This window comes from Thunnus albacares, chromosome 19, assembly GCF_914725855.1.
Source record: "Thunnus albacares chromosome 19, fThuAlb1.1, whole genome shotgun sequence".
Lineage (NCBI taxonomy): Eukaryota > Metazoa > Chordata > Actinopteri > Scombriformes > Scombridae > Thunnus > Thunnus albacares.
Window position 1 is genome coordinate 24333315 of NC_058124.1, and position 27623 is coordinate 24360937.

Below are 27623 nucleotides of genomic sequence, written 5' to 3' on the forward strand. Positions count from 1 at the left end.
CAAGATAAAGAACTCATAATTGCAAAATAGTTTTCTGATGAATTCATATTAACCAGATACTTCCTCTCAATGATGAGGTAAATATCTTCAACATAATATAGCTATTAGTTATACATTTAATCCTACTATAGGAGATGCTACATTATTATGAGAACAAATTATTTGAAGAAAATATCTCTCCAGTTTTTTCTGCTCTTAATGCAATGTGCCTCCATACCAATCAATATAATTTATTGACTTTAATCAATAATTAATCAGCAGTGAACAGACATGTCAAAATCTGAGGTATGTTAAGCTCTGCAGTAAATGTACAGTTATATTTAAAAGAGATACTGCAATATGATAAATATTTGTGAAATTGTGCTTTACTACATGATGCTGGTACATTAAGCTGCAGTTAATAGTCTAAGTGAGAATCATTACACTTAATGAAAGACCAACATCGTCTGAAGCAGAAGGTCATACTCAAGTATCTCCTCTTGTGTCACATAGACTCCACACATGCAGTTATTAAAGTGTTATAAATTTTTTTAGACAGATTTGGAATATCCGTAGTTTTAAAATACAATGAAATGTGGACTAGCCCATGATTTACGCCTTGGCTTATAGTTTTCACATTATTATGTTATAAGTTAATGTTGTATTCCTGTCTTGCAACACTCTTGTAATCTACAGTACAGCACTGGCCATTAGAAGGTGTAAATGTAATGAGAATATTACTTTGAAATCACAGTTACAGTCACAAAGGTCTTCTTATGAAACATTAATTCATTGGTGTCATTCACTGTGTATTTAAAACAAATCCAGATACAAAATGTAAAGACTCCTTTATTAAAGTAATACTTGAGGTATGTGCTTTGAGGTTCCAACTTAATTCTTGTTCTGTGAATAATTATATTATTATAACATATTATATCATATTACGTCTAGATTATATTATACTGCAGTACAGAATCTATAATCTGAGTTTACAGCATGAGTAAACATTTGTTACAGTTTTATTTTTTATATTTAAATTCATTTCAATGAATGACACTGTTCAATAAAGTCAAAGGAAATAATCCGACACACAGCCAGATGTTAACAACATACAGAACATCAGTACTGTATAGAAACTGTTATTTCTGCAAAACCCCAAATATATTCAGCTTCAGTGACACCTGAACAGCATTATTGGTTAGATTCATAGATTAATCTAACACGTTTCAGACCTGAATTAATCTCATTAATAGCTGTATTTCATTGGACATCTCAATAGTTTATGTAACAGATATGAGAGAGAAGTTAAAGTGGAGAATACAGTACTAGTCAGAAGTTTGGACACACTTTCTCATTCAAGAGAACGAGAAGACCTCTCACAAGTTTCACTTGTTAAAACCACAATAAAAACAGTGTTAAAAATGAATTGGCAGTGAATAGACATGTTTAAATCTGAGGTATGTTGATCTCTGAAGTAAATGTGCAGTTTATGAATATGATGCACATAAATGCTGAACTAGAAGTTAAACAACTGTTTAAAAAGATTATTCAGTTACCTGGAGATGCAACATGGCAAAAGAGAAGCAACAACATGAAATCCTTCATCTTGCTTTGATACAGACATTAAAAACACTGTGATGGAAGAAAGACTGTTAACAGTGTGTACAGTCAAATGAAATGACCAATAGAAATTATGAATAGCTGTGCATCACGTGTTACCAGGAGGAGTAAATTCAATATCTGACTGGCTGATCAGATTCAACAGGAAAATGCAGGAAATGTGTTTTTTTGTTTTGTTATTTACAAGAACTTTAATAACATGTAGTGACATGAGCAGCTGTTTAAAATCAAATAACACAATTTATTCAATGAGGCAGTTTAAAGTGTTTTATAACCCGACTGTGGGGGAGGAAGTGGTGATGGTGGAAATGCTCTAGCAGCTGTTTCTCTGTGGTGACCTCACAGCTGAGACATTTCAGAGTTATGTTGCTCTCTAGTGGTAAAATAGGGAAATACACACTCAGAGTCACAAGGTTCAGTGTACTCCTTCATTAACAAATGAAAATTTGTGGTATGTGTGCGTGTTTGTCGGTGTGTATGTTTGTAGTGATAGTGTAAGCTGTTTCTTTTATCCTCACACATTTTGACAACTGATAAAATTTTAAAAAGTAAGCTGATGCTTTTGTTAACCTTTCCTGCTTCAGCGTCCAGACCGTGGTCGGGGAGCACAGGGGAGACTTTGTTTACTACTCCAGGACCGAAGTCACCGCTAACTTCGGGGTTAACTCCCTCCACTTTATCAACAGGTAGCAAGCAAGAAACGGGAACTCAGCTTCAATCTTGAGGAGTTGTAGCATTTATTCTCTGTCAGAACAGCTCCAACTGTACATACACTGTACTATTATTGTCACAGCTAACTGCTAACTTAACTCTCTCTCAGTACACAGTCACAACCGCTCGCTCTCTCGCTCTCGCTCGACCACACACACGCCTCATGCCCCCCCCCCCCCCAAAAAAAAAAAAAAACTTGGGACAAAACCTTTAAGCCTACACATCTGAACATTTGAGATAAACACAGGTATGATGTAACAGGATGACTTCTTAAGCAGGTTTTCAGGAGAATTTTATTTATTAACTGAAGATAAATATAAACACCATTAGAACAAATAGGAACAAAAATGACACTAGAAAATGTTGCAGCTCCTCTAGACAAAATGTAGTTCACCAAAAAATCATGTTTTACATTCACCAATAAATAGATGATTGATTAACAATTCATTATTAATCATTATCTTGTAGATGATGTAAAGAAACTTTAACTGAAGTGAAAACATTTAGACAAAAACAGATCACATGACCTTAAAGAAGACGTATACTGTCATGTAGACAAATCAATTTTTCCATTTACTTGATATGAAATAAAGTACATCTATCAGTACCACAGATAAAACCCGAATAAATCCTCTAACATCAATAATCTGAACATTAACAATAATGTTACAATGACATTAACATTTATCATCCGCATGACAAATACAGGACATGTGAAGATGACAAATGTATAAGATACAAATATAAGCTCTAAGAAGTGTTATTGCTTTAATACGTGAGTTTCAATGAAAGGAGGAGTGTCTAAATATTCAAAAATGTATTTATGTTGTGTAAAATTGTGGAAACATTTACAATGTTTATGTGTAAAAAGAGTTACAGCTGTTACTTGGTGTGGAGGAGCAATGTGTGTTGAAAGACTAAAACATAACTCAGATATTTATACTTTGGTTAAAGTGAGAGAAGTTGAGATGCAGTGTTCAAACTGTAATCACAATGAAACAAAGAGAAACAAAAGCTGTGTTTATTCAATCGTGGCCTAGTGCAGAATCTTCATTAGTGTTTCTAAAATGCAACTGTCAAACTAATTGTTAGTGAAAGGATGAGTAGTTGAACAGTTAAAGTTTTAGGTTTGACTCCAGTGTTAGAAGCAGAGGTTAAAGTGCTGCATGTCTCCCATCATCATCAAAGACAGTACATCACATGACTAACTGATATGAATTTGATATCTGAAGACAAAAGATGCCCCACTGGAGTAACGTTGTGGCTCTTTGGTGTCTGGTAGCTGCTGCAGTGATTCATCTCCACCAAAGGTTTGAGGAAACAGCTGGACAGCAGCATCAGTTCTCTCCAGATGTTGTTACTCCTGCAGTGGAGGATTCACATCAACATTAATGCTTCTATCAGCTCTCAGATAATCTTCACAGATATCATTCTTCACTGCATCCACTGACGACCTGAAACTCATAAATCTGATCTATGAATTCACACTTTAGTTTGATGTATCATGTGACTTTCTGATGGGTCCTGTGACGTCACATCTCAATATTCATTAAAACAAGTTTTGTTAATGAACATTTATGGTGCAAAATAGAATAAAAATATTGAAGCCACAGCATCTTTATTTGAGTTCACTATTCTCCTCTAAATCTTTACTGGAAAGCTGCAAAGACAGAGTTACAAATAGAAAAGGACCTGGAATTATTAGTGGTCATATTATACAGTAAATATATGTTTTATTTTAGTCCAAAATATGAAAATTTTAATCAGTATTACAATAAAACCTCAGTGTCAGCTGTTTCCTGTAACTATACTGGATCACTTGACTGAGAAATTCTGTCAAATCAGAAAACAGTTTTTTAACAAAGACAGACTTTCAGTATATTTATGAGAGTATTATATCAGTATACTGTAGCTAGTTTCAGGAGGAGCAACAGAGAGATTCTTCATACAGTATCTGCACAGTGTTGATGACATGATGAAATACTCACTGTGATCAGTTAAGAGCTGCATCTCTGACTGAAGATGGATCAGAGGATGAGGAGTCTGAAGCTATAAAAGAAAAGCAAAGTGTTTAATTTAAACTATAAACTGCATCTGTACATAGAGAGAGAGAGAGAGAGAGATAAACTGACAGAATACTCACAGTTTGCAGGCCTGAATCCTGAAATACAGATGAGAGATTACAATATTTCAAAATTTAAAATGTCAGAATTTATGAAAGCAAACAAAGAAAACACTAATAAATGTTTTATAGAAACACTGTATTAATTCCACTGATTTCTTCTTTTAAGGTAAGGTAAGAGAGTAACTCCTTAGCCGGAGGTCACGTTACTGAACATCAGCCAGGTTACACTGTTATTTGTTGTTAAAATGACTTGATGATGAGTAAAAGTATGTTTGTCTCTCTCCATTATCTCTCCTTCTCCAGATGAAGACTCCAGTGATGCAGACTGCCAGGAGCAGCAGCAGTCCTACAACACCTCCAATAACAGGACCAGCAGGGAACTCTGAGGGAGAAACTGGAACCAAAACAAAACATTCACAGTGCATCAAGGGTATGCCAATGCATTTTTGGTATTTTCACCTATAATTACCTAAACTGATGTATAATAATCATACATCATTATTGACAATCACATTTGTTGCTTTCATACCATTAAAACACAGAACTTTCTCGCTTTTTTCCTGTGACAGTTTTCTGCTGAGGAAACTTATTATTGTCCAGGATGTGCAGAGTTGTAAATATGAGTATAGCAGCTCAATTATACTGTCAAAAGCAGATGATGTCTCTTTCTAGGTGAAATTCACTGGAAATGTTGATCCGACGGTCACCATGTTTTATTGTGCATATAATGTATGTTTTTATTTAGTATCACAATAATCCATACAATTACCATTCTTAGTTGCACACCACCTTAGTGCTGTGGAAGAATTTTATTAAACCTTCTGACCTCTGCGTGTCCATCCTGTGTTTGTTCTTCACCTTTTTCACCCTCGTCATCTTTTTGCTTAATAAACTTTTTTCACATACATAGATTGTCTTTTAAGTAATTCCATGACAGTGCAATAAATAAAATACAAATAAAATTACAAATGTGGTTTTGCATGTTGTAATTCTTTTTTTCTGAGATTCTTTTTAAAATTTAAATTGTTTAGATTTGTGTTTAAAATACAAAGCAGGAATAAAGGTGTTTGTGTAATTTTAGTGAGATGTATTTGGGTGAGCCCTCACCAAAGAAAATTACAGTCGCATTAAAGAACATAGGTTCGCTGTGCTGTCGACCTTTTCCTGAGCAGGTGGACAGTGGACTGCGCAAAACTCAGTCATTCTTGGCACCTACATTGCAGTGCGCTGCTGGATTGGCAACAGCACATCTTCAACTGCACCCTTCCTCCTGTGAGGCACATGGCAACTCACCCAGATACCAGACTGGTGCAGGTGAGGATATAACTTCAAGTAAATGTCAGTTTGCTGGTGCAGATACGCTCCTAACGGTGTCCTAACACCAAAACAGAGGCCTTTGTCTGGACCACTGAAATGCATTTTATAGCATCAGAAGTTTAATAGCATGTAGTAAAATGAGCAGCTGCTTAAAGTCAGAAATAAAATTGATCTAAAATCAGTAAACATGCTCAAAGAAAATACTTAAAAGACCAGTAGGCAAAGCAAGGTAAGGCAAGAGTGTATATGGCACAATTCATACTATGAGGCAGTTTCAAAGTGCTTTATTGAGAAGGAATTTTATACAAAAAATTTGTTAGAATTCAAATTAAAAGGGAATTAAAATATTTTCTCCGTCTGTGTGAACTTTTTAATTTGAGTCTCTGTTACCTTTTGCTGCCTGCTTTCAGTAAAGCTCTTTGTCTGTGCTTGTCTGCTGCTAAAGTCCAAAACACACCGAATCTGACACTTCAGACATGATGCAATTCCTCACCTGAGGAGCTAATATGGTCCAGCTGCAGATTGAGAATTATTATTATTTTTCACATAGATGCACAAACAACCAGTGATTTCTGTTAAAGGGCCTCATCCTACATGTTGTAACCCTACAAGAAAACACAAAGTTTTTGTTTTATTTTTGTCTTCATTTCAGTCTCTCACCTTCCAACAGTAACAAACAACCTGCTAAACTCTCTGTCCAGATGTCATCCTTCCTCCTGTTGTTGGGCCCTTATTGACCCCCCCTATACATAGTAGCGCTCTAAAACTGAAATTATCAGATGATTAATTGATAAGTTGATTGACAGATAAATAATTGGACTCAACATATTTGGGTTTTTGACTGTTGATCAAACAAAACAAGTAATCTGAATATGTTAACTTGGGCATCAAAGAATAATGATTGACATTTTTCACTATTTTCTGAAATTTAATTGTCAGACGGTCTCTATCTGGTCTTGAAGAGTCCCACTTATTACATAATTTGAAGCATCCCTCCTCAAGACCAGGACCACAAGATGCAGGACCTGAAGAAACATTGGTCAGACGGTGACATTGTTTCCCTGACCAAAAGTGTTTCTGATTAGACAGCAAAACCAGCAACATGCACATCTGAAATCCTGCCAATCAAATCACATTGCTTTGTAGTGGACATGTGCACATATTAGGAATAAAGATATGCATGTGTAAGTGTCAATTTCTCCTTAATATTAATTTTCATTGTAAAACTTGTGAGTAGATGTCAAAGTGCTTTATTGATAAAAAACAACTTGTGAATGACTCCTTACATGTGAAAAAGGGCTTAAGAATTCAAACTAAAAGTTATACCTGTTCCTGCCTGCTAAAGTTCTTTGTCTGTGCTTGTCTGCTGCTGAAGTTCAAAACACACCGAATCTGACACTTCAGACATGATGCAATTCCTCCCCTGAAGAGCTAATAATGTGTCCACCTGCAGATTGTCAGGTAATTGTTATATTTTATATTATCGTCATAATCTGTGGGGCTGGAGATTATCAGGTCTGGGTTTTTCTACCTCAGTGAGTTTCTCCTTTTATGCTGTGAAAGCTACACAGCTAATACACGCAATACAGTAGACATGGTTGAGTTACAGTGATCATGATGTGATACAGATGCACAAGCAACCAGACTAGTTTCTGTTGAAAGGCCTCACCCTACTGCATTAGTATTGTTTTGTGTATTTATGTTGTTACATTTGCTATGATGTAACCCCACAAAAACAAACAAAAGATTTTGTTCATTGTATTTGTGTCATCTCAGTCACCCATCTTTCCTTGGCAACAAGCAACCTGCTAAACGTGTTTCTATTTTTTATTTATTCTCACTTCCTTCCTCATAAATTAGATTTCTGTGTGATAGGTCACGTACAGACCTCTCTGGATTGCTGACATGCCAAAATGAGCAGAAATAGCATAAGTTTACATTACAGAGTAATTGAAATGAGAAATTAGAAAGTGTGTCCAGATGTCATCCTTCCTCCAGAGTTTTAATGAATGAAGTTTAAAATCTTCTACATTCAATTAATGTTAGATAATTTGGAATAATGTTACATAATAGTGCTTACCATTAATAATGTACTTTCAGGGCTCTACCCTCTAGCCCAGTGGTTCTCAACCTAGGGGTCAGGTGCCTCCAAAGGGTCACAAGATAAATCTGAGGGGTTGGGAGATAATTAATGGAAGAGGAAAGATGAAAAAACAAAGTTCTGATGCACAATTTTGTATTTATTTTTTGATCCTTTCTATAATGTTTGTTTTTATGAGTTGTTGTACCTCTTTGTGCCTCATTTAAATGAATTTGAATGAAACCATCTAGAAGGGAAATCACTGTGCTGACAACTAATACATTTCTTTTTGAAATTTTGAAAGAGTCACAAGCCAAAAAGACTGGGACTGCTGTAGACTACTGACCATGAGTAATTATTATTATTTCATCTGCACAACAGACTTTTTTCCTTTCTTTATAGTTCAACATCTTTAAGTTGAAGCCACGTTCATGTATTCTGTGAGAATATTCATCTTACTCTAACAACAGTTGACAAACATATGTTTGAAATAATGAGGAAAAGAAAGAGGAATGTAATGATGACGAATGAATGTGACAGTCAACACAGGAAGTGATTTCGAGTATTTCTATTCAACATCTACTTGTGTATAGAAACCCAATGGAAAAGAATTACCTCATCTTTAAATTCATGCAGTTATTACCCATATTCATGTAAGATAAATGTATTTACAAATACATTATATGGGTGTTCTGAGTTCTGAATCACATACACACAAAATTATCCACATACCCAACTTACACAAAATACATTTCTTACATTTTATATAATCATGTTTAAACAATATTAAATATTAACTACTGTTTTTTTTACCTACATCATCTTATAAAATATGTTTCAAATATTTCATTTGAGTAAACAGATTATTTGTCCTTCTGATGGAAATGTTTCTGAAAGCATTTATGCCTCATTCAGCATTTTTCTTCTCTCAGTAACTTCACTAATCTTCAGCTACAGAGTTTTCTATTCAGCTATAATATGACAGTAATTTTACAAGAGAATTAAGAAACAAAAACAGAAGGTTCTTGTTTAACTAGAGGTGTAAATAGTCACAAAGCATTTACTGTTTTGTCGTCTGTGTAGCAAATCACTGTATGCAGGATGGTGTGTTTATTTCATTCAGGCTTCAGGATTCAGTTTCATGGAGACTTCAGAGCTGTTGTCAGGAGCTGTGAGGTCAGAAACACACTGTTAGTCCACTTATCCTATACTGAACTGCTACTGTCTTTTATGTATTGTAGGTACGTATACTCTGTTAAGATGTGTATGGGCAGTAATTCTGATGCCTGGAACTATAAACTATGTTTGGACACTGCCAAAATAAATTATTAATTATTATTTAGCAGTAGGACCAGGCTGCCAAGCTAAACACCAGCATTTCAAAGAAAAAACTCTTCAAATTGTAAATGCGCTTTGATAGTTGTCATTTTATCCATCTGTCTGAGGTAAACTGGACATTTCAATCAAGTCATTGCTTCCAGTGTTTCTGCCAAATATAAGAAAACGTACTAGATTCAGATCAGCTAACTGTTGTGTTTCTAAGTTGCTCCTGGCAGTGTCCTGAGGATAAAATTAAGCTTTTTTTAATCAACTTTTGTTAGATCAGATAAAATAGAATAAATGTTCTACTCATAACATGGAGGGTAGTTGGCTGAAAAAGAAAGAAAAGACAAATAATCAATATTATTTGTTACTGTTTTCCCCCAATTGAATCTAATCCCCTCTGATAATAAATAATCCCTTTTACCTTTTTTCTCTCATATTTTGGTTACATGACTGTGGTTTGGAGCCTTACACTATTTACTCTTGGCTGCTTCACACATGCTCACAAAGAGTCGAACCATATATTTAGTGAAATACAATACGCAGTCTTTCAAAAAATTATTATATTTGTTATCATAATAATAATTATAAATTATTACAAATAATTATAAATTATTACAAATAATCATTGTCCCGATGTCTAAAGGATAAGCCTGGCAATTTTCTGTATTTTTCTTATTGTCAACAAATATGTGCAGAGCCAAACCAAAAATGAACTAATCCTACTAACAAGTATTGTCTGTATCCAAAGCCTGACATATCTTATTCCTTAGTGCTGTGGACCTCTGTTGTTGTCCAAAACACAGTCCAAATCCCCAATCGTTACTCCCTTGTTCCTCACTGTCTTGTTTTGACGTCTTGTCTATATTTAACTACCAGTAGCAACCAATTTTATATTTTTATATGCACGGATTCATATGAGGAAGTTACACCAGAAGTTCTGGGAAATTAAATGACGGGAAGTTATACAAAGTTAAACGCAGGCTGTATTATAATGTGTTACCAAACATGAATATGAATTCTGAAACAAAAGTTACACAACTGTTTAAATAAGATGATTCCATTACCTGGAGATACAACATGGCAAAAGAGAGGCAACAACATGATCCCCTTCATCTTGCTTTGATAGCGACATTAAAAAACGAGGAAAGAGGAAAGACTGTCACTAATACGTACAGGCATATGGAATGACCAATAGAAATTAGAAATAGCTGTGCATCATGTGTAACCATGCGGAGTAAATTCAATATTTGACTGGCTAATCAGATTCAACAGCAAAATGCAGGATTTGTGTGTGTGTGTGTGTGTGTGTGTGTGTGTGTGTTTACCAGTTTGATAGCATGTAGTAAAATGAGCAGCTGTTTAAAGTCAAGAATCAAATTGATCCTAAACTTATTTGAAGTTAAAGTGCCAAAATAAAAAACTGTAACAACTCAGCTCAAAAAAATGCGATTTAAAAGACCAGTATGCAAAGCAAGGTAAGACAAGAGTGTAAATGGCACAATTCATACAATGAGTCAGTTTCAAATTGCTTTATTGAAAAGGAGTTAAATACAAAGACCTGTGAATGACTCCTTACATGTGAACAAGGGCTTAAGACTAAAAATTTTACACTGTGAAAGCTACACAGCTAATACATGTGTGATGACGTCTGTCATCTTTGGTTTGCTGTATATTCATCTGTCTGTCTGCTCTGCGCTACACAGGTGGAGACAAATGGAGACACCTGGTGCCGGTATAAAGCCTGGCCACAGATAGCAGCTTGTCTCTCCTCTGACTGTTTGTTTCTGCTGCTGTTTGCAGCTTTACACTTTTCCCTTCAGGCACCTGTTTTGGTCTTGTTTAGTTATGCCGCTTTATTTATTTATTTTGCTTTCATGCACCTTTCAACACACACATACACCCTCACCACCATATCTTTTGTTAAATTTTGACATGGTTTTTGTTATGGCCACTTGAGCCAGGTTATAACACATGCATACAGTAGATACATGGTCAAATGATCATGATGTGACACAGATGCACAAACAACCACTCTAGATCCATTTAGATATTCAACCTGGACAATAATTTCTGTTGCAGGGCCTCATCCTACTGCATTAGTATTGTTTTGTGGATTTATGTTTTACATGTTGTAACCCCACAAGAGAACCTAAAGCTTGTGTTCAGTGGCTCAGAGGTAGAGGGGGTCGTCCACTAATTGGAAGATCAGCATTTCAATCAGCTCCTCCAGTCAGCATGTTGAAGTGTGCTTGGGCAAGATGCTGAACCCCAAATTGCTCCCAAAGGCTGTGTCATCGGAGTGTGTGTGAATGATTAGATACTCCTCCTGATGAGCAGGTTGGCACCTTGCATGGCAGCCTCTGCCATCAATGTATGATGTGTATGTGAATGGGTGAATGTTGGCATGTGTTGTAAAACGCTTTGAGTAGTCAGAAGACTAAAAAAGTGCTATTTAAATGCAGTCCATTTGCCAGTGTACTTTTTATTTTTGTTTTCATTTCAGTCTCTCACCTTTCCACGGTAACAAACAACTTACTTGCCTAGGTAAGGCAAGCATGTATATGGCACAATTCATACAATTAGGCAGTTTCAAAGTGCTTTATTGAGAAAGAATTATATCCAAAAACCTGTGAATGACTCCTTACATGTGAACAAGGGCTTGAGAATTCAAACTAAAGTTTTACCCGTTCCTGCCTGCTAAAGGTTTGTCTGTGCTTGTCTGCTGCTAAAGTCTAAAACACACCGTGTCATGTAACACACAGAATTTGGCAGGTCATGATGATGCAATTCCTCACCTGAAGAGCTAATAATGTGTCCAGCTGCAGTTTGCCAAATAATTATTATATTTAATATTACCTGTAAAATCTGTGGGTCTGGAGATTATCAAGCACTGGAGTTTTCTACCTCAGTGAGTTTCTCCTTTTACACTGTGAAAGCTAAAACATTCAATACAGTAGACATGGTCAAGATAGTGATTATGATGTGACACAGATACACAAAAAACCCAATTTAGATCCATTTGGATATTTAACCTGGGCACTAAGTTCAGTTGAAAGGCCTCACCCTAAACAGTCCTAAACAGTCAGTGCTTTGCAAACTACTGTTTAACAAATATAAAAGCACAAATAAACAGATTGCAAGATAACACAGTTTGTAATGCATTAAAATGTCATGTGTTATAATTGGCAGTGGGTCGACATCCAGGCTTCCAGGCTCACTGAGTGAGAAAGAAAAAAGAATGAAAACTGAGCACAGAGTGAGAGAAAGAGAAGTGAAACAACTGAATGGCAGAAATAAACATTTTGCAGAAGTAGGAAACCCAACTTCCCTTTATGAAGTGACATCACGTTCTTCAGAAGAGTGCTGACGAGGATTCACTGTGAGTTTGCTTCTTAGGAATTACTCTCCCCAGCTGGCCTCTGTTCCCCTCTCAGGGTTAATCACAAAGAAGTATCTGAAAACAACATGTAACAAATCACCTATTATGTTGTTTTAGTATAGCTTGGCAACAAACTACAGTATATTTGCAGCAACCGAGCTACAGCTTAGAAACACACTTGGGTTGAGCTAAGACAACCAATATGACTACTCTGTCTTTTGGGGCTCAGCAGCAAACATATTTTAATCAACTTTGCTACATATTTGCACATAATAAACTTCAATTGTTATGTGATTTAGAAAGATAATATTAAAAATATGAATTTTCTGGCAAGGTGCAGCTGGACACATTATTAGCTCTTTAGGTGAGGAATTGCATCATGCCCGATGTGTTTTGGACTTTGGCAGCAGACAAGCACAGACAAAGAGCTTTACTAGAAGCAGGCAGGAAAAATGGAACATAAAAAAATTTTTAAATTCACTTTGAGTTTGAATTCTTAAGCCCTCGTTCATGTGTAATGAATCATTCACAGGTTTTTTGTAAATAATTCCTTCGTAGTAAAGCACTTTGAAACTTCCTTATTGTATAAATTGTGCTATACTGTATATTATAGATACACTTGCTTGTCTTGCTTTGCCTTCTGATGCACTCCGTCCTTTAAAGAGCATTTTCTTTGAGCTGCTGTTACACTTTATTAATTGTGTCACTATTTATGTTTCCACCATGTGTCACTTTAACATTTAATAATCAATTTTATTCTCGACTTTAAACAGCTACTCATATTACTACATGCTATTAAACTTCTGGCAAAACACACTGAATTTACTCCTGGTAACACATGATGCACAGCTATTTATAATTTCTATTGGTCATTACATTTGACGGTACACACTGTTGACAGTCTTTCCTCCACCACAGAGTTTATTCTAACGTCTGTCTCAAAGCAAGATGAAGGGGATTCTGTTGTTGCTTCTCTTTTGCCGTGTTGTATCTTCAGATAACGTAATAATCTTTTTTAAACAGTTGTGTAACTTCTATTTCAGCATTCATATTTCTATTTTAAAATATAAATGCATACTTTTCATAAACTGTACATTTACTGCAGAGCTTAACATACCTCAGATTTTAATGTCTATTCACTGCCAATTCTTTTTTTTAACAGTTTTTATTGTGCTTTTAACAATTGAAACTTATAAACACAACTCTCAACATGAAAGGACATACAAAATATACAATTTAAAATTAGACATTTATAATAACCAATATGTATATATATATACATACACGTATATATATACGTATATATGTACACACACACACTTTATATGCTTTATATAGGGAGATATTTGTACTTTTATACGTTTGTAATGTAAGCTTGTAATCCATATTTTGAAATGGGTTGAATAAGTTTGATCATCTTATCTTTCCAAATTTTCTCAATACTGTCTATTATTTTATTGTTTTTTTATTGGCACAATGTCTCTGTTTGGTTTCTCAACATGCAAACATTGTTGATTACATAAATGATTGTCAAAATCTGATACACTGCTGTTTCACTCCTTTTGTGCTGTTTTTTTTCTGCTTTTGCTTTTCAATAATAGAGGCCTTGCCTGGCAGATTCACATGTCAGAGTTCACCTTTGTTAAACTTGACAAGGCAGATGTGCTCAGTTGGTCAAATGAAACACTGTAGCACTGTGTTTGGAAATAAAAAAGTTATTATATTATTATTCTAGTGTGTTTCATCACTGTTTTTAGTACCAGACTATCACTAACAAAAAGTAGCATTGCTCTCACCTGCTGTCTACAGTCTACAGATATTTATTACCTGCATCAGAAACATGACATCACATACTTTTTCAGGGCTGAATGCAGGAAAATGAAACAGAAACCTGACTGACAGACACACTTTGCATGTTGTGAATTACTTCAAATGGGTTGGCAAAACAATAAATGCTGTGATGAACTATTCCTATCTTCAGTTATAACAACACCTTAAATTATAAAAAAAAGAGACCCAGTTGTTTCCTGACTCACTTTTCAATGTTAAGCTTTAAATAAATCTTAGCTAAAAGTTGATATCCTACTAAAAAGTAGCTTTTTCACTTTCAGAAACCGTTACATCAAGGGATGATTAAGCATTTACTTTGTGATAAAACTGTGACACTTCTATAAAATAATGAAGACATATGATTAAAAGAAATGATGGTACTTTAAAAGCATAATAGATAAATGAAGTTCAAATCTTTTGAAATAATCAATATTTCAAAACTCAACAGAATATTTTCAGTATATTGTATTTTGTTATGTGGGAATTTTATTTGCTGAGGTGAAACTGCAATTTCCACCACTCCAGTAAATTGGGGCTTTATAAAACCTTTCTGGTGTTCAAATCATTAAAAAGATACATTTGATGGCAATGTTCTGGTTACACTGCATAATTGGTAGGTTTAAAAATGGTTTAAAAGAGTGTAAAAGGTGTATATTTATGTGTATTTTGCTGGAATCACAAACAACACTCAGCATATTAAAACTTCTGTGTTTGGTAGCCTAATATTTTTTATTTCATTTTAGAATCATTGTTATAAAGTAAAACCACTCAAAAATGTGTGGGACATCTTTCTGCAATGTAGCAGTAACAGTAGCAGACAGAGGAAAAGTTTTAAAGGTAGATAGCAACAAGACGATTGGAAGTCTGACAAATTCTGAGTGGGTAAAGTGGAAAATCAGTCAGATGATTGATGTGGAAGCATGAAAGTAAAAAAATAAATAAATGAAGCAAGCATGAATAAAGTGTAATAAAGCGTCAGCAGTCAAATTTGGGAGTTTATTTCATTACACACAAACATACAGAATTCAGAAAATCACCAATGCAGCTCTACCTCAACTTCACACCCACACCTATCTATATCAAAAGTGGACATGACATTCTGCCTTTGTTTTTGGCACTTTCGTGAGAAAAATTATCACTTGGACTTTGACCAATGGGTGTAGATGTCTCTACACCATTTGGACATTTCTTAATTTCTGCTGTGTGTGTGTGGTGTACTTTGCACCCCCTCTCCTAATATTTCCAGGTGTGTCGTGTTTGGCTGGTGGCCTAATGCTTTTTGGATGAGTCAGTGACTGGCATAGGTCAAGCTGATCCGGTAAAAGTTTTGTTTTCCCAGTTTTGTTTACTAGATATGATCAATCTGTCTTTAGTAACAGGCTATGTACCACAGTCCTTTAAAGTAGCTGTAATTAAACCTCTTCTTAAGAAGCCTACTCTTGATTCAGGTGTTTTAGCCAATTATAGACCTATATCTAACCTTCCATTTCTATCCAAGATCCTTGAGAAAGCAGTCTCCAATCAGTTATGTGACTTTCTACATAACAATAGTTTATTTCAGTCAGGATTTAGAGCACATCATAGCACAGAGACAGCACTGGTGAAAGTCACAAATGACCTCCTAACTGCATCAGACAAAGGATTTGTCTCTATACTTGTCCTGTTAGATCTTAGTGCTGCATTTGACACAATTGACCATCAAATCCTTTTGCAGAGACTGGAACATTTAATTGGCATTAAAGGAACTGCATTAAGCTGGTTTAAGTCCTATTTATCAGACCGATTTCAGTTTGTACATGTGAATGATGAATCCTCCGTGAAGGCAAAAGTTAGACACAGAGTTCCACAAGGTTCTGTACTTGGACCAATTCTATTCACCTTGTATATGCTTCCTTTAGGTAATATTATTAGGAAACACTACATAAATTTTCATTGTTACGCAGATGATACCCAATTATATTTATCAGTGAAGCCAGATGAACCCAATCAGTTAAACAAACTCCAAACATGCCTTAATGACATAAAGACCTGGATGACCTGCAATTTTCTACTACTAAATTCAGATAAAACTGAAGTTATTGTGCTTGGCCCTAAACACCTTAGAAACACATTATCTAATGATAAAGCTGCTCTGGATGGCATTACCCTGGCCTCCAGCACCACCGTAAGGAATCTGGGAGTTATCTTTGATCAGGATATGTCCTTTAACTCCCACATAAATCAAATTTCAAGGACTGCCTTTTTTCACTTACGTAATATCACAAAAATCAGGCACATCCTGTCCCTAAAAGATGCAGAAAAACTAGTTCACGCTTTTGTTACTTCTAGGCTGGATTATTGTAATTCCTTATTATCAGGCTGCCCTAACAAGTCTCTAAAGACTCTCCAGCTGGTCCAGAATGCAGCTGCACGTGTACTGACTAAAACTAGAAAAAGAGACCACATTTCTCCCATTTTAGCTTCACTACATTGGCTTCCTGTAAAATCTAGAATAGAATTTAAAATCCTTCTCCTAACTTACAAAGCCCTTAATGGTCAGGCACCATCATATCTTGAAGAGCTCATAATACCGTATTATCCCACTAGAACACTGCGCTCCCAGTATGCAGGCTTACTGGTGGTCCCTACAGTCTTTAAAAGTAGAATGGGAGGCAGAGCCTTCAGCTATCAGGCTCCTCTTCTATGGAACCATCTACCGGATTCAGTCCGGGGTGCAGACACCCTCTCTATGTTTAAGAGTAGGCTTAAAAGTTTCCTTTTTGATAAAGCTTATAGTTAGGGCCGACCAGGCTCGCCTTGGATCAGCCCTTAGTTATGCTGCTATAGGCCTAGACTGCTGGGGGACTTCCCATGATGCACTGAGCTCCTCTCACCTCCTCCTCCTCTCCATCTGTATGCATTCATGTAACATCAATGCATGTCACTAACTTTGCTTCTTCCCCGGAGTTTTTTTGTGCTTTCTCATCTCACAGAAAAACCTGAGTCCCGGGCTGAACCTTCGCGGTCCTTCACAGTCCTGATGGCATCCTTCCCTGGCTGTTGCTGCTTGTGCTTGTTGTTGTTGTTGTTGTGATTGTTTTTCTTCTGTCCCCCCTCCCCCTTTCCCTCTCTCTTTCTCTCTCTCAACCCAACCGGTCAAAGCAGATGGCCGCCCACCAAGAGCCGGGGTCTGCTTGAGGTTTCTACCCGTTAAAGGGGAGTTTTTCCTTACCGCTGTCGCCAAGTGCTTGCTCATGGGGGAACTGTTGGGTCTCTGTAAAAAAAAAAAAAAGAGTACGGTCTTGACCTGCTCTATGTGAAAAGTGCCTTGAGATGACTTCTGTTGTGATATGGTGCTATATAAATAAAGATTGATTGATTGATTGATTGAGATTGTAACCAGAACTTTCTCCTTTAAAGGAGATTGATTGGTATTGTGCAACCCTTAATGTTTTGTGTATTACTTAGTACGATTACACACGTTCACCATATTTTCACCTCTACAATGAAGCTACAGAGAATTATCAGTGACTCTGAAACTCCCCTTGGGTTTATGGAGAGTTTCAGCTCATTGTTTAGCTGTCCGGCTGCAACTTTACTGTTTTGGTTCACTCTCAGTGAATAGTGATAGTGTTGTTTTCGGCCACAGCAGGTAGCTGTTTTCAGAGACAAAGCTCTAAAAAGCCACTGTACACTACCTGTTCAGCACCAAAAGACCAACAGACAGCTGTAGACTAGCTGGTGAACATAGCGGAGCATTTACCAACTAAAGAGGCAGATATTTCCCTCAGGAGTTGGTAGAGAGCAAAAACAGAGCTAAAAGAGAGTGAATATTGGACTTACATTCACCAGGTGGACAGAAACACGACTCCAAATGAATGATAATGTTACTCCGTAACTGCTGGATGTGGAAATAAGCAACTGTTTGCTAACAAATTCAACATATCAATTTTAAAGGTGACAATATGTCAGTGTTGTGTTCATTACTTGCTTCTGCTGAAAACAAGTGGCCAAAAAATCAGTTAATTCAGGTTCAAACATTCCTGAAAACACATCTACTTCTTCTCCCCAAGACTTTGTGAATATGCAAATATTTGTCATTGATTACCTGCTGGACATAAGACATATCCACTTGTGTAAGTTGCATATTTAACCATGTTTGGTTTCAAAGTAGTTGTGATGTCAGAAATCATGCTCGTAAGTACACAGCTTAAACTCAGATTTAATGTCTGCACAGACATCATTCTGCACAGTGAAGCTCAAACATCCAACTGAAGGAACAAAAAGGACAACACATTTTTGACTGGAGGGGATATTGACATATAATAACTTGTAACAGACATGCAAATGTGTTAAATTGTTGTAAATCAATATTTGTTTCAACAACTAATATTTGACTTGCTGGGCGTTCACTATGATTTACTGTCTCTCTCTCAGGTGTCCATGTTGTCCAGCAGATGGTTGGATGTGAATGGGATGATGAGACTGGAGAGATTAATGGTTGTCAACAGTACGGTTATAATGGAGAAGACTTCATATCTTTGGACCTGAAGACTCTGACATGGATTGCTCCAAAACCACAAGCAGTCACCACTAAACACGAGTGGGACACAGATGAATCTAGAAATAAGGACTAGAAAAGCTTTGTCACAGAGCGTTGCCCTGAGAAACTCAAGAAGTATCCAAACTTTTGGAAAAGCTCTCAGCAGAGTTGTTTCATGGACAATTTTCATGCCTCTTCTGTTTTTGTTGTGCAGTGAATATGAAGCAACATGGACTGTTTTATTCTCTCTTTATCTCACTTCTCTATACAATGTACACACATGCACACGCTCAGTGGCACATTACAAGGAACTGTTCTCCTTAGACTGAAAACATGATTGCTGTTATCAGTCATTGGAGCTGTTTCTAAACAAACTATAGTACCCAAACACTTCGTAAGGAAGGAACATGTCACCCAGTGCAGCGATGAGACTCACTGATGTGTTTTAATAGTTTTTGGACAACAACAGAGGTCCACAGCACAGAGGAATAAGATATGTCAGGCTTTGGATGCAGACAATACTTGTCAGTAGGATTAGTTAATTTTTGGTTTGGCTCTGCACATGAGATTTGTTGACAATAACAAAAATATAGAAAATTGCCAGGCTTCGGGACAATGATTATTTGTAATAATTTATAATAATTATTATAATAACAATTATAATAATTTTTTGAAAGACTAACTAAGTATTGTATTTCACTAAATGTGGAAATGTAATGTGTTAAATGTAAATATGGTTCGACTCTCTCTCTCTCCAGAGTTTCCCTCAGTGTCTCTCCTCCAGAAGACTCCCTCCTCTCCAGTCAGCTGCCACGCTACAGGTTTCTACCCTCACAGAGCCGAGATGTTCTGGAGGAAAGATGGAGAGGAGCTTCATGAGGACGTGGAACATGGAGAGATCCTCCCCAACCACGACGGATCATTTCAGATGAGTGTTGACCTGAACCTTTCATCAATCACACCTGAAGACTGAAGGAGGTACGAATGTGTGTTTCATCTCTCTGGTGCAAAGAACGACATCGTCACCAAACTGGACAAAAAAGTGATCAGAACCAACTGGGGTAAGACTGGAATACTGACTTTACTATGTTTTTTTATTAAACGTAGGTTGAGGCTGAAGGTTAGTTAATTACAGGGTTAACAAACAAAACTACTGTTCTGCTCATTCAAATAAATATTGTTTCTTACTTGTCACCTTATGCACATGACCTTTCGGCTCTCTGGTGTCAACGATGACATCATCACAAAACTGGACAAAGCAGTGATCAGGACCAACTGGGGTAAGACTGGAATCACATGTTACTCAGAGACATGCACAGACATTTTCATGGACAGGAACTGATCTGCTCATCAGTCTTAATAAACTGAATAAACAGGTGGATGGATGTACTTATGTTCTGACTTGCTTCACTGGTACAGGTCGTGACTTTTTGTTGTTTTTTTTATTCAGCAGAGAAGCCGCTTGACCTGACCATCCCCATCATCACTGCAGTGGCTGTTTTCATCATTGCTGCTTTTGGAGTCACAGTTTACATAAAGAAGAAAAGTGAGAGACTTAAACTGAAATATTTTACAGTATCATTTAATGTTTTAGGTGCTTTGACTTTAGACTTTGAGTTGATGTTTTTATGCAGATTACAAAAGATTCAGTTAATACACCGAAATGTGAAGCAGCCAAGAGTAAATAGTGTAAGGCTCCAAACCACAGTCATGTAACCAAAATATGAGAGAAAAAAGGTAAAAGGGATTATTTATTATCAGAGGGGATTAGATTCAATTGGGGAATTAACTATAACATACTTAAATATATTAGACATATTTGAAAGCTTCTGGATAAATGTTCAGTTTCATAAAGCTGTCACTTGTCTCATCCTCTTTTTTGCCAGATGTTAAGGGTTATGCATTTTTGATGATGCTGATCTCATCACTGGACAATTAAGATTGAAGACACATTGTTATTTACAGTGTAACTGTTGTTTGTAATTTGTAATGTCAGTATTGTCTTTTAGAATACATTTGAGTCATTTACAATATATTTCAGTTATCTTTGATGATTTGTATTATTTTAAGAAGATAGCTTTTATTGTGAAACAGCCACTTTTATTTAGAAAGCCAGTTGTGCTGTTCTGACGTAAATGAGAAGGGAGAAATGAGCAGGTAAAGATGCACATGTGCTCGAGCTAAGATACATGTCAAATATCAACCTATTTAAGTGGTTGTGAAATGTTTAAGGACCCTTCAGGGACCAAGGATAATTCCCTTATTTGCAGAATGCAGCCAACGAGGTAATTCATGTTTTTAATCTTTATTTTACTTTGATGAGCTGTAAAGGCTTTTATTTTCGCTAACTTTGTCTTTATACTGTGTGTGTATGTGTCTGTAGTTTTCACAATGGATTTGGAGAGAAAGCTACAAATAAACCAGTTGCAAGAAAGCCACTTGTGTTTGCCTGTGCTTCGAGGGAATTACATACAGTATATGTCTGCAATTTATAGTTGTTTTTATTATATGAATAAGAAGAAAACTTTTCAGTTGTTTACTGTAACATTTACAGTGAGAAACTCTTCATGTAGATTACACTAGAAACACTGTAAAAACACTGTATATCACTGAAGGTCTAGCTACAATATCAAACTGTAACTTGTCTACTTGTGTAAAATGTTTCTTTCTGCCATTGAAATGTTTCACTTCTCTTTCTCTCACTCTGTGCTCAATTTTCATTCTTTTTTCTTTCTCACTCAGTGAGCCTGGAAGCCTGGATATCAATTTTCTGCCAATTATAACACAGGACATTTGAACACATTACAAACTGTGTTATCCTGCAATCTGTTTATTTGTGCTTTTATATTTCTGCAGGGGAATTTGTTAGTGTAATACAGTACATGCAATACAGTAGACAGGGTCAAGATACAGTGATCAGGATGTGACACAGACACACAAACAACCACTTTAGATCCATTTATATTTTCAACCTGAGCACTAATTTCTGTTGAAAAGTCTCACCCGACTGCATTAGTGTTGTTTTGTGTATTTATGTTGTTATATTTTACATGTTGTAAATCCATAAAAACAAACAAAAACTTTTGTTCATTGTACTTCTTGGTCTTTTTATTTTTGGTTTTATCTCAATTTCATCTTCTTCCTTGGTAACAAGTAACCTGCTAAACATGCATCTGTTTTTAATTTACTCTCCTTTTTCCTCATAGATTCGATTTCTGTGTGATAGATCACCTACAGATCTCTCTGGATTGCTGATATGCCAACATGAGCAGAAATAGCACATGTTAACATTACAGAATAATTAAAATGAGAAATCAGAAAGAAATTAGAAAGTGTTTATATGGCATCCTTCCTCCAGAGTTTTAATGAATGAAATTTAAAATCTTCTACATTCAGTTAATGTTAGATAAAGTGAAATAATATTACATAATAGTGCTTAGTGCTTACCATTAATATTGTACTTTCAGGGCTCCACTCTCTAGCCCAGTGGTTCCCAACCTAGCAGTCAGGCACCTCAAAAGGGTCACAAGATAAGATAAGATAAATCTAAGGAGTCGTGAGATGATTAATGGGAGAGGAGAAATGAAAAAATATTCTGATACACAATTTTGTATTTTTTTAAAACTTTTTTGTAATATTTGTTTTTTATGAGTTGTTATACCTCTTTGTGTCTCATTTAAATTAATATATATGAAACCATTGAGGAGGGAAATCAATGTGCTGACAACTAATTCATTTCTTAAAACACAAAAACTACACGCTGCTTTTTTGGGGTCACAAGCCAAAAAGGTTGGGAACTACTGCTCTAACTACTGACCATGAGTAATTATAATTACTTTGCCTGCACAAGATAATACTTTAAAGTTCAACATCTTTAAGTTGGAGCCACGTTTATTTAGTCTGTGAGAATGTTCATCTTACTGTAACAACAGTTGACAAACATATGTTTGAAATAATGAGGAATTTATTAAAAAAAACACACACACATAACACTACAAGTGGAGATGTTAAAAACTGACTCTTTTTTAACTTTGCAGATAAATTTTGATTATATTGTTCCAGAAGGTTTATGAAATTGTGTTGCATTGCATTGAATAAGATTAATATCAGTGCAGATATTGATCCAGTTTATCAAACTAGTGTATCACTGCAAACTAACAACACACACAAAAACAATGTTTTATGAAGATTGTTTTTTATGTAGTTATGCTTTATGTATCACTATTATGGGGTTGTAGTTTTCTGCAGTTCTGCTGTAATCATATGTCTGTCTGTCTCTGTCAGTAAGTTTTTATCTTGATGCCTCTGTTTTTCCACTGAAAAGCCTTCAGTTTGTCTTCAGGTTGTTTGTGTTTGGTGTAGGTTGTCTGGTCGAGACATGTTCTCCATCTCACATTAGGTAATTTTGACATTTCTGTGGTGAATGCCTTTACGGTTTAAATTTAGGTAATATTTTACCTAAATCCATTTTCACAATTTATGTGTATTTCACATTCTGTAATATGAATGATTTCCCATCTCCACATCAAATAGGTACCAAGTTACACTTTATATCATTAACCTGACTGTGGGGATTTTAAGAGGAAGTGTTGAAGTCCAAGACTGTCTGAGATGTTTGTTTCCTCTGATAGATGCAACAATTGCATTAAAAGTTTCTAAATGACATGAATGACAGTTTCTGCCATCATCAGCACAACACTGATTTTAGGGAAATAAGACAGTATTAATCTATATGTTAGCCTGTCCAGAAATTTTAACTGTGTCCTACTGTTGATGTGTTGTTGTATAGAAAATAAAGATTTTTTTTTTTAAAATTTATCTTATGATAATTTGCAAGTGCTTAAATCTTCAGTAACATATTGGAAAAGTTTAGACCTACAGTCTAAATAACACTTTAACTGTATTGATCTGATCTTTCATGGAAACAGGCTGTTTGTAAGAATCTTGCTTTAACTGTTGAAAACTTTAAGTCTAGAAACCCTTCATACCCTTCAAGAAACTCCTTCATAACCAAATCAAAATTTGTGTGCGTGTGTTTTTTATTGTAGTAGTGTAAACTTTTTCTTTTATCCTCACACATTTTGATAACTGATAAAAAGTAAGCTCATGCTTTCCAGGTATCAGGAACAAGCTTCACTAGAGTGTTTCCCAAAACTTGGGACAAAACCTTTAAGCCTACACATCTGAACATTTGAGGTAAACACAGGTATGATGTAACAGGAAGACCTCTTAAGCATGTTTTCAGGGGAATTTTATTTATTAACTGAAGATAAATATAAACACTATTAGAACAAATGAGAACAAAAATGACACTAAAACATGTAGTAGCCCCTCTGGACAAAATGAAGTTCACCAAAAAAAATTGTGTTTTACATTCACAAGTGAAAAGATGATTGATTCACAATGCATAATTAATTATTAACTTGTAGATGATGTATAGACAAACTTTATCTGAAGTGAAAACATTTGGCCAAAAACAGATCACATAACTTTAAGAAGAGGTATACTGTCATGTAGACAAATCAATATAAAATAAAGTACATCCATCAGTACCACAGGTAAAACCCTAATTAATCCTCTAACACTAGCAATCCAAGCATTAACAATAATGTTACAATGACATTAACATTTATCATCTGCATGACAAATACAGGACGTGAAGATGGCAAATGTATAAGATACAAATATAAGCTCTAAGAAATGTTATTGCTTTAATATGAGAGCTTCAATGAAAGGAGGAGTATCTAAATATTCACAATTGTATTTATATTGTGTAAAACTGTGGAAACTTTTACAAGTTTATGTTTAAAAATAGTTACAGTTGTTACTTGGTGTGGAGGAGCAATGTGTGTTGGAAGACTAAAACATAACTCACAGATATTTATACTTTGGTTAAAGTGGGAGAAGTTGGGATGCAGTGTTCAAACTGTAATCACAATGAAACAAAGAGAGAAACAAAAACTGTGTTTTTTCAATTGTGGCCTCGTGCAGAATCTTCATACGTGATTCTAAAATGCAAACTGTCAAATTAATTATTAGTGAAAGCACGAGTAGTTGAACATTTAAAGTTTTAGGTTTGACTCCAGCGTTAGAAGCAGAGAATAAAGTGCTGCATCAAAGACAGTACATCACATGACTAACTGACATGAATTTGATATCTGAAGACAAAAGATGCCCCACTGGAGTAACGTTGTGGCTCTTTGGTGTCTGGTAGCTGCTGCAGTGATTCATCTCCACCAAAGGTTTGAGGAAACAGCTGGACAGCAGCATCAGTTCTCTCCAGATGTTGTTACTCCTGCAGTGGAGGATTCACATCAACATTAATGCTTCTATCAGCTCTCAGATAATCTTCACAGATATCATTCTTCACTGCATCCACTGACGACCTGAAACTCATAAATCTGATCTATGAATTCACACTTTAGTTTGATGTATCCTGTGACTTTCTGACGGGTCCTGTGATGTCACATCTCAATATTCATTAAAACAAGTTTTGTTAATGAACATTTATGGTTCAAAATAGAATAAAATATTGAAGCCACAGCATCTTTATTTGAGTTCACTATTCTCCTCTAAATCTTTACTGGAAAGCTGCAAAGACAGAGTAACAAATAGAAAAGGACCTGGAATTATTAGTGGTCATATTATACAGTAAATATATGTTTGATTTTAGTCCAAAATATAAAAATTTTAATCAGTATCCCATTAGAAAATTCTTAGAAATTCTGCCAAATCAGCCAAACAGTTTTTTAGCAAAGACAGACTTTCAGTATATTTATGAGAGTATTATATCAGTATACTGTAGCTAGTTTCAGGAGGAGCAACAGCGAGATTCTTCATACAGTATCTGCACAGTGTTGATGACATGATGAAATACTCACTGTGATCAGTTAAGAGCTGCATCTTTGACTGAAGATGGATCAGAGGATGACAAGTCTGAAGTTAGAAAAGAAAAGAGAAGTGTTTAATTTAAACTATAAACTGCATTTATCTGTACATAGAGAGAGAGATAAACTAACATAATACTCGGAGTTTGCAGGCCTGAATCCTGAAATACAGATGAGAGATTACAATATTTCAAAATGTAAAAAGTCAGAATTTATGAAAGCAAACAAAGAAAACACTAATAAATGTTTTATAGAAACACTGTATTAATTCCACTGATTTCCTCTTTTATTTTGAAAGATAAGAGAGTAACTCTTTAGTAGGAGGTCACGTTACTGAACATCAGCCAGGTTACACTGTTATTTGTTGTTAAAATGACTTGATGAGTAAAAGTATGATTGTCTCTCACCATTATCTCTCCTTCTCCAGATGAAGACTCCAGTGATGCAGACTGCCAGGAGCAGCAGCAGTCCTACAACACCTCCAATAACAGGACCAGCAGGGAACTCTGAGGGAGAAATTGGAACCAGAACAAAACATTCACAGTGCATCAAGGGCATGCCAATGCACTTTTGGTATTTTCACCTATAATAATGTATGATAATCATACATCATTATTGACGATCACGTTTCTTATTTTCATCCCCTTAAAACACAGGACTTTCCCCGTCATGACACACAGACAGTTTGGGAATCCTGTGAGAGTTTTCTGCTGAGGAAACTTATTATTGTCCAGGATGTGCAGAGTTGTTCATATGAGTACAGCAGCTCAATTATACTGCTAAAAGCAGATGATGTCTCTTTTTAGGTGAAATTAATGTTACTGGACATGTTGATGTGATGGTTTAATTTGGCATCACAATAATTCATACAATGACCATCTGCAGGTGAAAACCACCTTAGTGCTTCAGACCTCTGTGTGTCCATCCTGTGTCTATGTTGTACCTGTTCCCTGTCTTTGTTGTATTACACCTTTTGTGTTTTTGTTATTGTAATACTAAAGCTTTGTTCTTTCTGTTTTTCATCCTGTCATCTTTGAGTTGATCACCCTGTCCTCCCTGAAAGCTCTTGCTCTCTCCTGCATGGTCACATGTTTCCTCAGATCAGCAACAGTTCTAGTTTGTTCTTACTGTTTAATAAATCTTATTTTCACATACAAACAGTAGATTGTCTTGTGAGTAATCCCATGACAGTGTAATAAATAAAATACAAGTAAAGTAAAAATGTGGTCTAGCATTTTGCATGTTGTGTTTCTTTTTTCTGAAATTATATTTTATGTTTAATTTGGTTAGATTTATGACAGACCTGTGCTCCTAATCATTTGCTGGCACACCACTAGATTTGAACTGTTTTTTGTTGCATTCACTAAAGTAATTTTTAGTAGGTCATGTGCATAATGTAACAAGTAAGAAACAATATTTATTTGAATGAGCAGAACAGCAGTTTTGTTTGTTAACCCTGTAATTAACTAACCTTCAGCTCCAGAAAGTCAAGATTGTTTCAAACTCATTCAAATTGTAAAATCAGAGCTCAGGCTTAACATCTTCTAAATGTTCATGGCAAATTACATGTATACATTAAATAAACATAGTAAAGTCAGTATTCCAGTCTTACCCCAGTTTGTTCTGATCACTGCTTTGTCCAGTTTGGTGACGATGTCGTTCTTTGCACCAGAGAGATGAAACACACATTCGTACCTGCTCCAGTCTTCAGGTGTGACTGATGAAAGGTTCAGGTCAACACTCATCTGGAAGGATCCATCATGGTTGGGGAGGATCTCTCCATGTTCCACGTCCTCATGAAGCTCCTCTCCATCTTTCCTCCAGAACATCATGGCTCTGTGAGGGTA

General features: G+C 35.7%; 1 protein-coding gene and 4 long non-coding RNA genes across 8 annotated transcripts in view; 2 read left to right on the plus strand and 3 right to left on the minus strand.

The window, feature by feature from the left end:
- LOC122969369 (major histocompatibility complex class I-related gene protein-like) overlaps window positions 1-27623 on the minus strand; it is a 47530-nt gene that overhangs the window by 6573 nt on the left and 13334 nt on the right. The window contains exon 1 of one of the 3 annotated variants that reach the window (XM_044334987.1): window positions 1536-1612. The exons of the other annotated variants lie outside the window; for them this stretch is intronic. Within the exon in view, the coding sequence (XP_044190922.1) occupies window positions 1536-1584 (49 nt within the window). The 5' untranslated portion in view covers window positions 1585-1612. Of the gene's footprint in view, window positions 1-1535; window positions 1613-27623 lie in introns of those variants that run through there. 3 annotated transcript variants of the gene reach the window in all.
- On the plus strand, window positions 1917-5340 carry LOC122969402. Of its 2 annotated transcripts, none has more exons than XR_006399014.1 (3): window positions 1917-2050; window positions 2184-2285; window positions 4739-5340. It is a non-coding gene; the product is annotated as an uncharacterized LOC122969402 (long non-coding RNA). The 2 variants fall into 2 exon arrangements; XR_006399015.1 differs by lacking the exon at window positions 1917-2050 and adding an exon at window positions 2061-2093.
- On the minus strand, window positions 2586-4471 carry LOC122969395. Its single transcript, XR_006399008.1, has 3 exons — window positions 4454-4471; window positions 4299-4353; window positions 2586-3673 (listed from the first exon to the last, which is right to left on the minus strand). It is a non-coding gene; the product is annotated as an uncharacterized LOC122969395 (long non-coding RNA).
- On the plus strand, window positions 9933-27480 carry LOC122969406. Its single transcript, XR_006399020.1, has 3 exons — window positions 9933-9942; window positions 11978-11982; window positions 27394-27480. It is a non-coding gene; the product is annotated as an uncharacterized LOC122969406 (long non-coding RNA).
- Window positions 16012-20937, minus strand: LOC122969408. The gene is made up of 3 exons (XR_006399022.1): window positions 20853-20937; window positions 18612-18617; window positions 16012-16021 (listed from the first exon to the last, which is right to left on the minus strand). It is a non-coding gene; the product is annotated as an uncharacterized LOC122969408 (long non-coding RNA).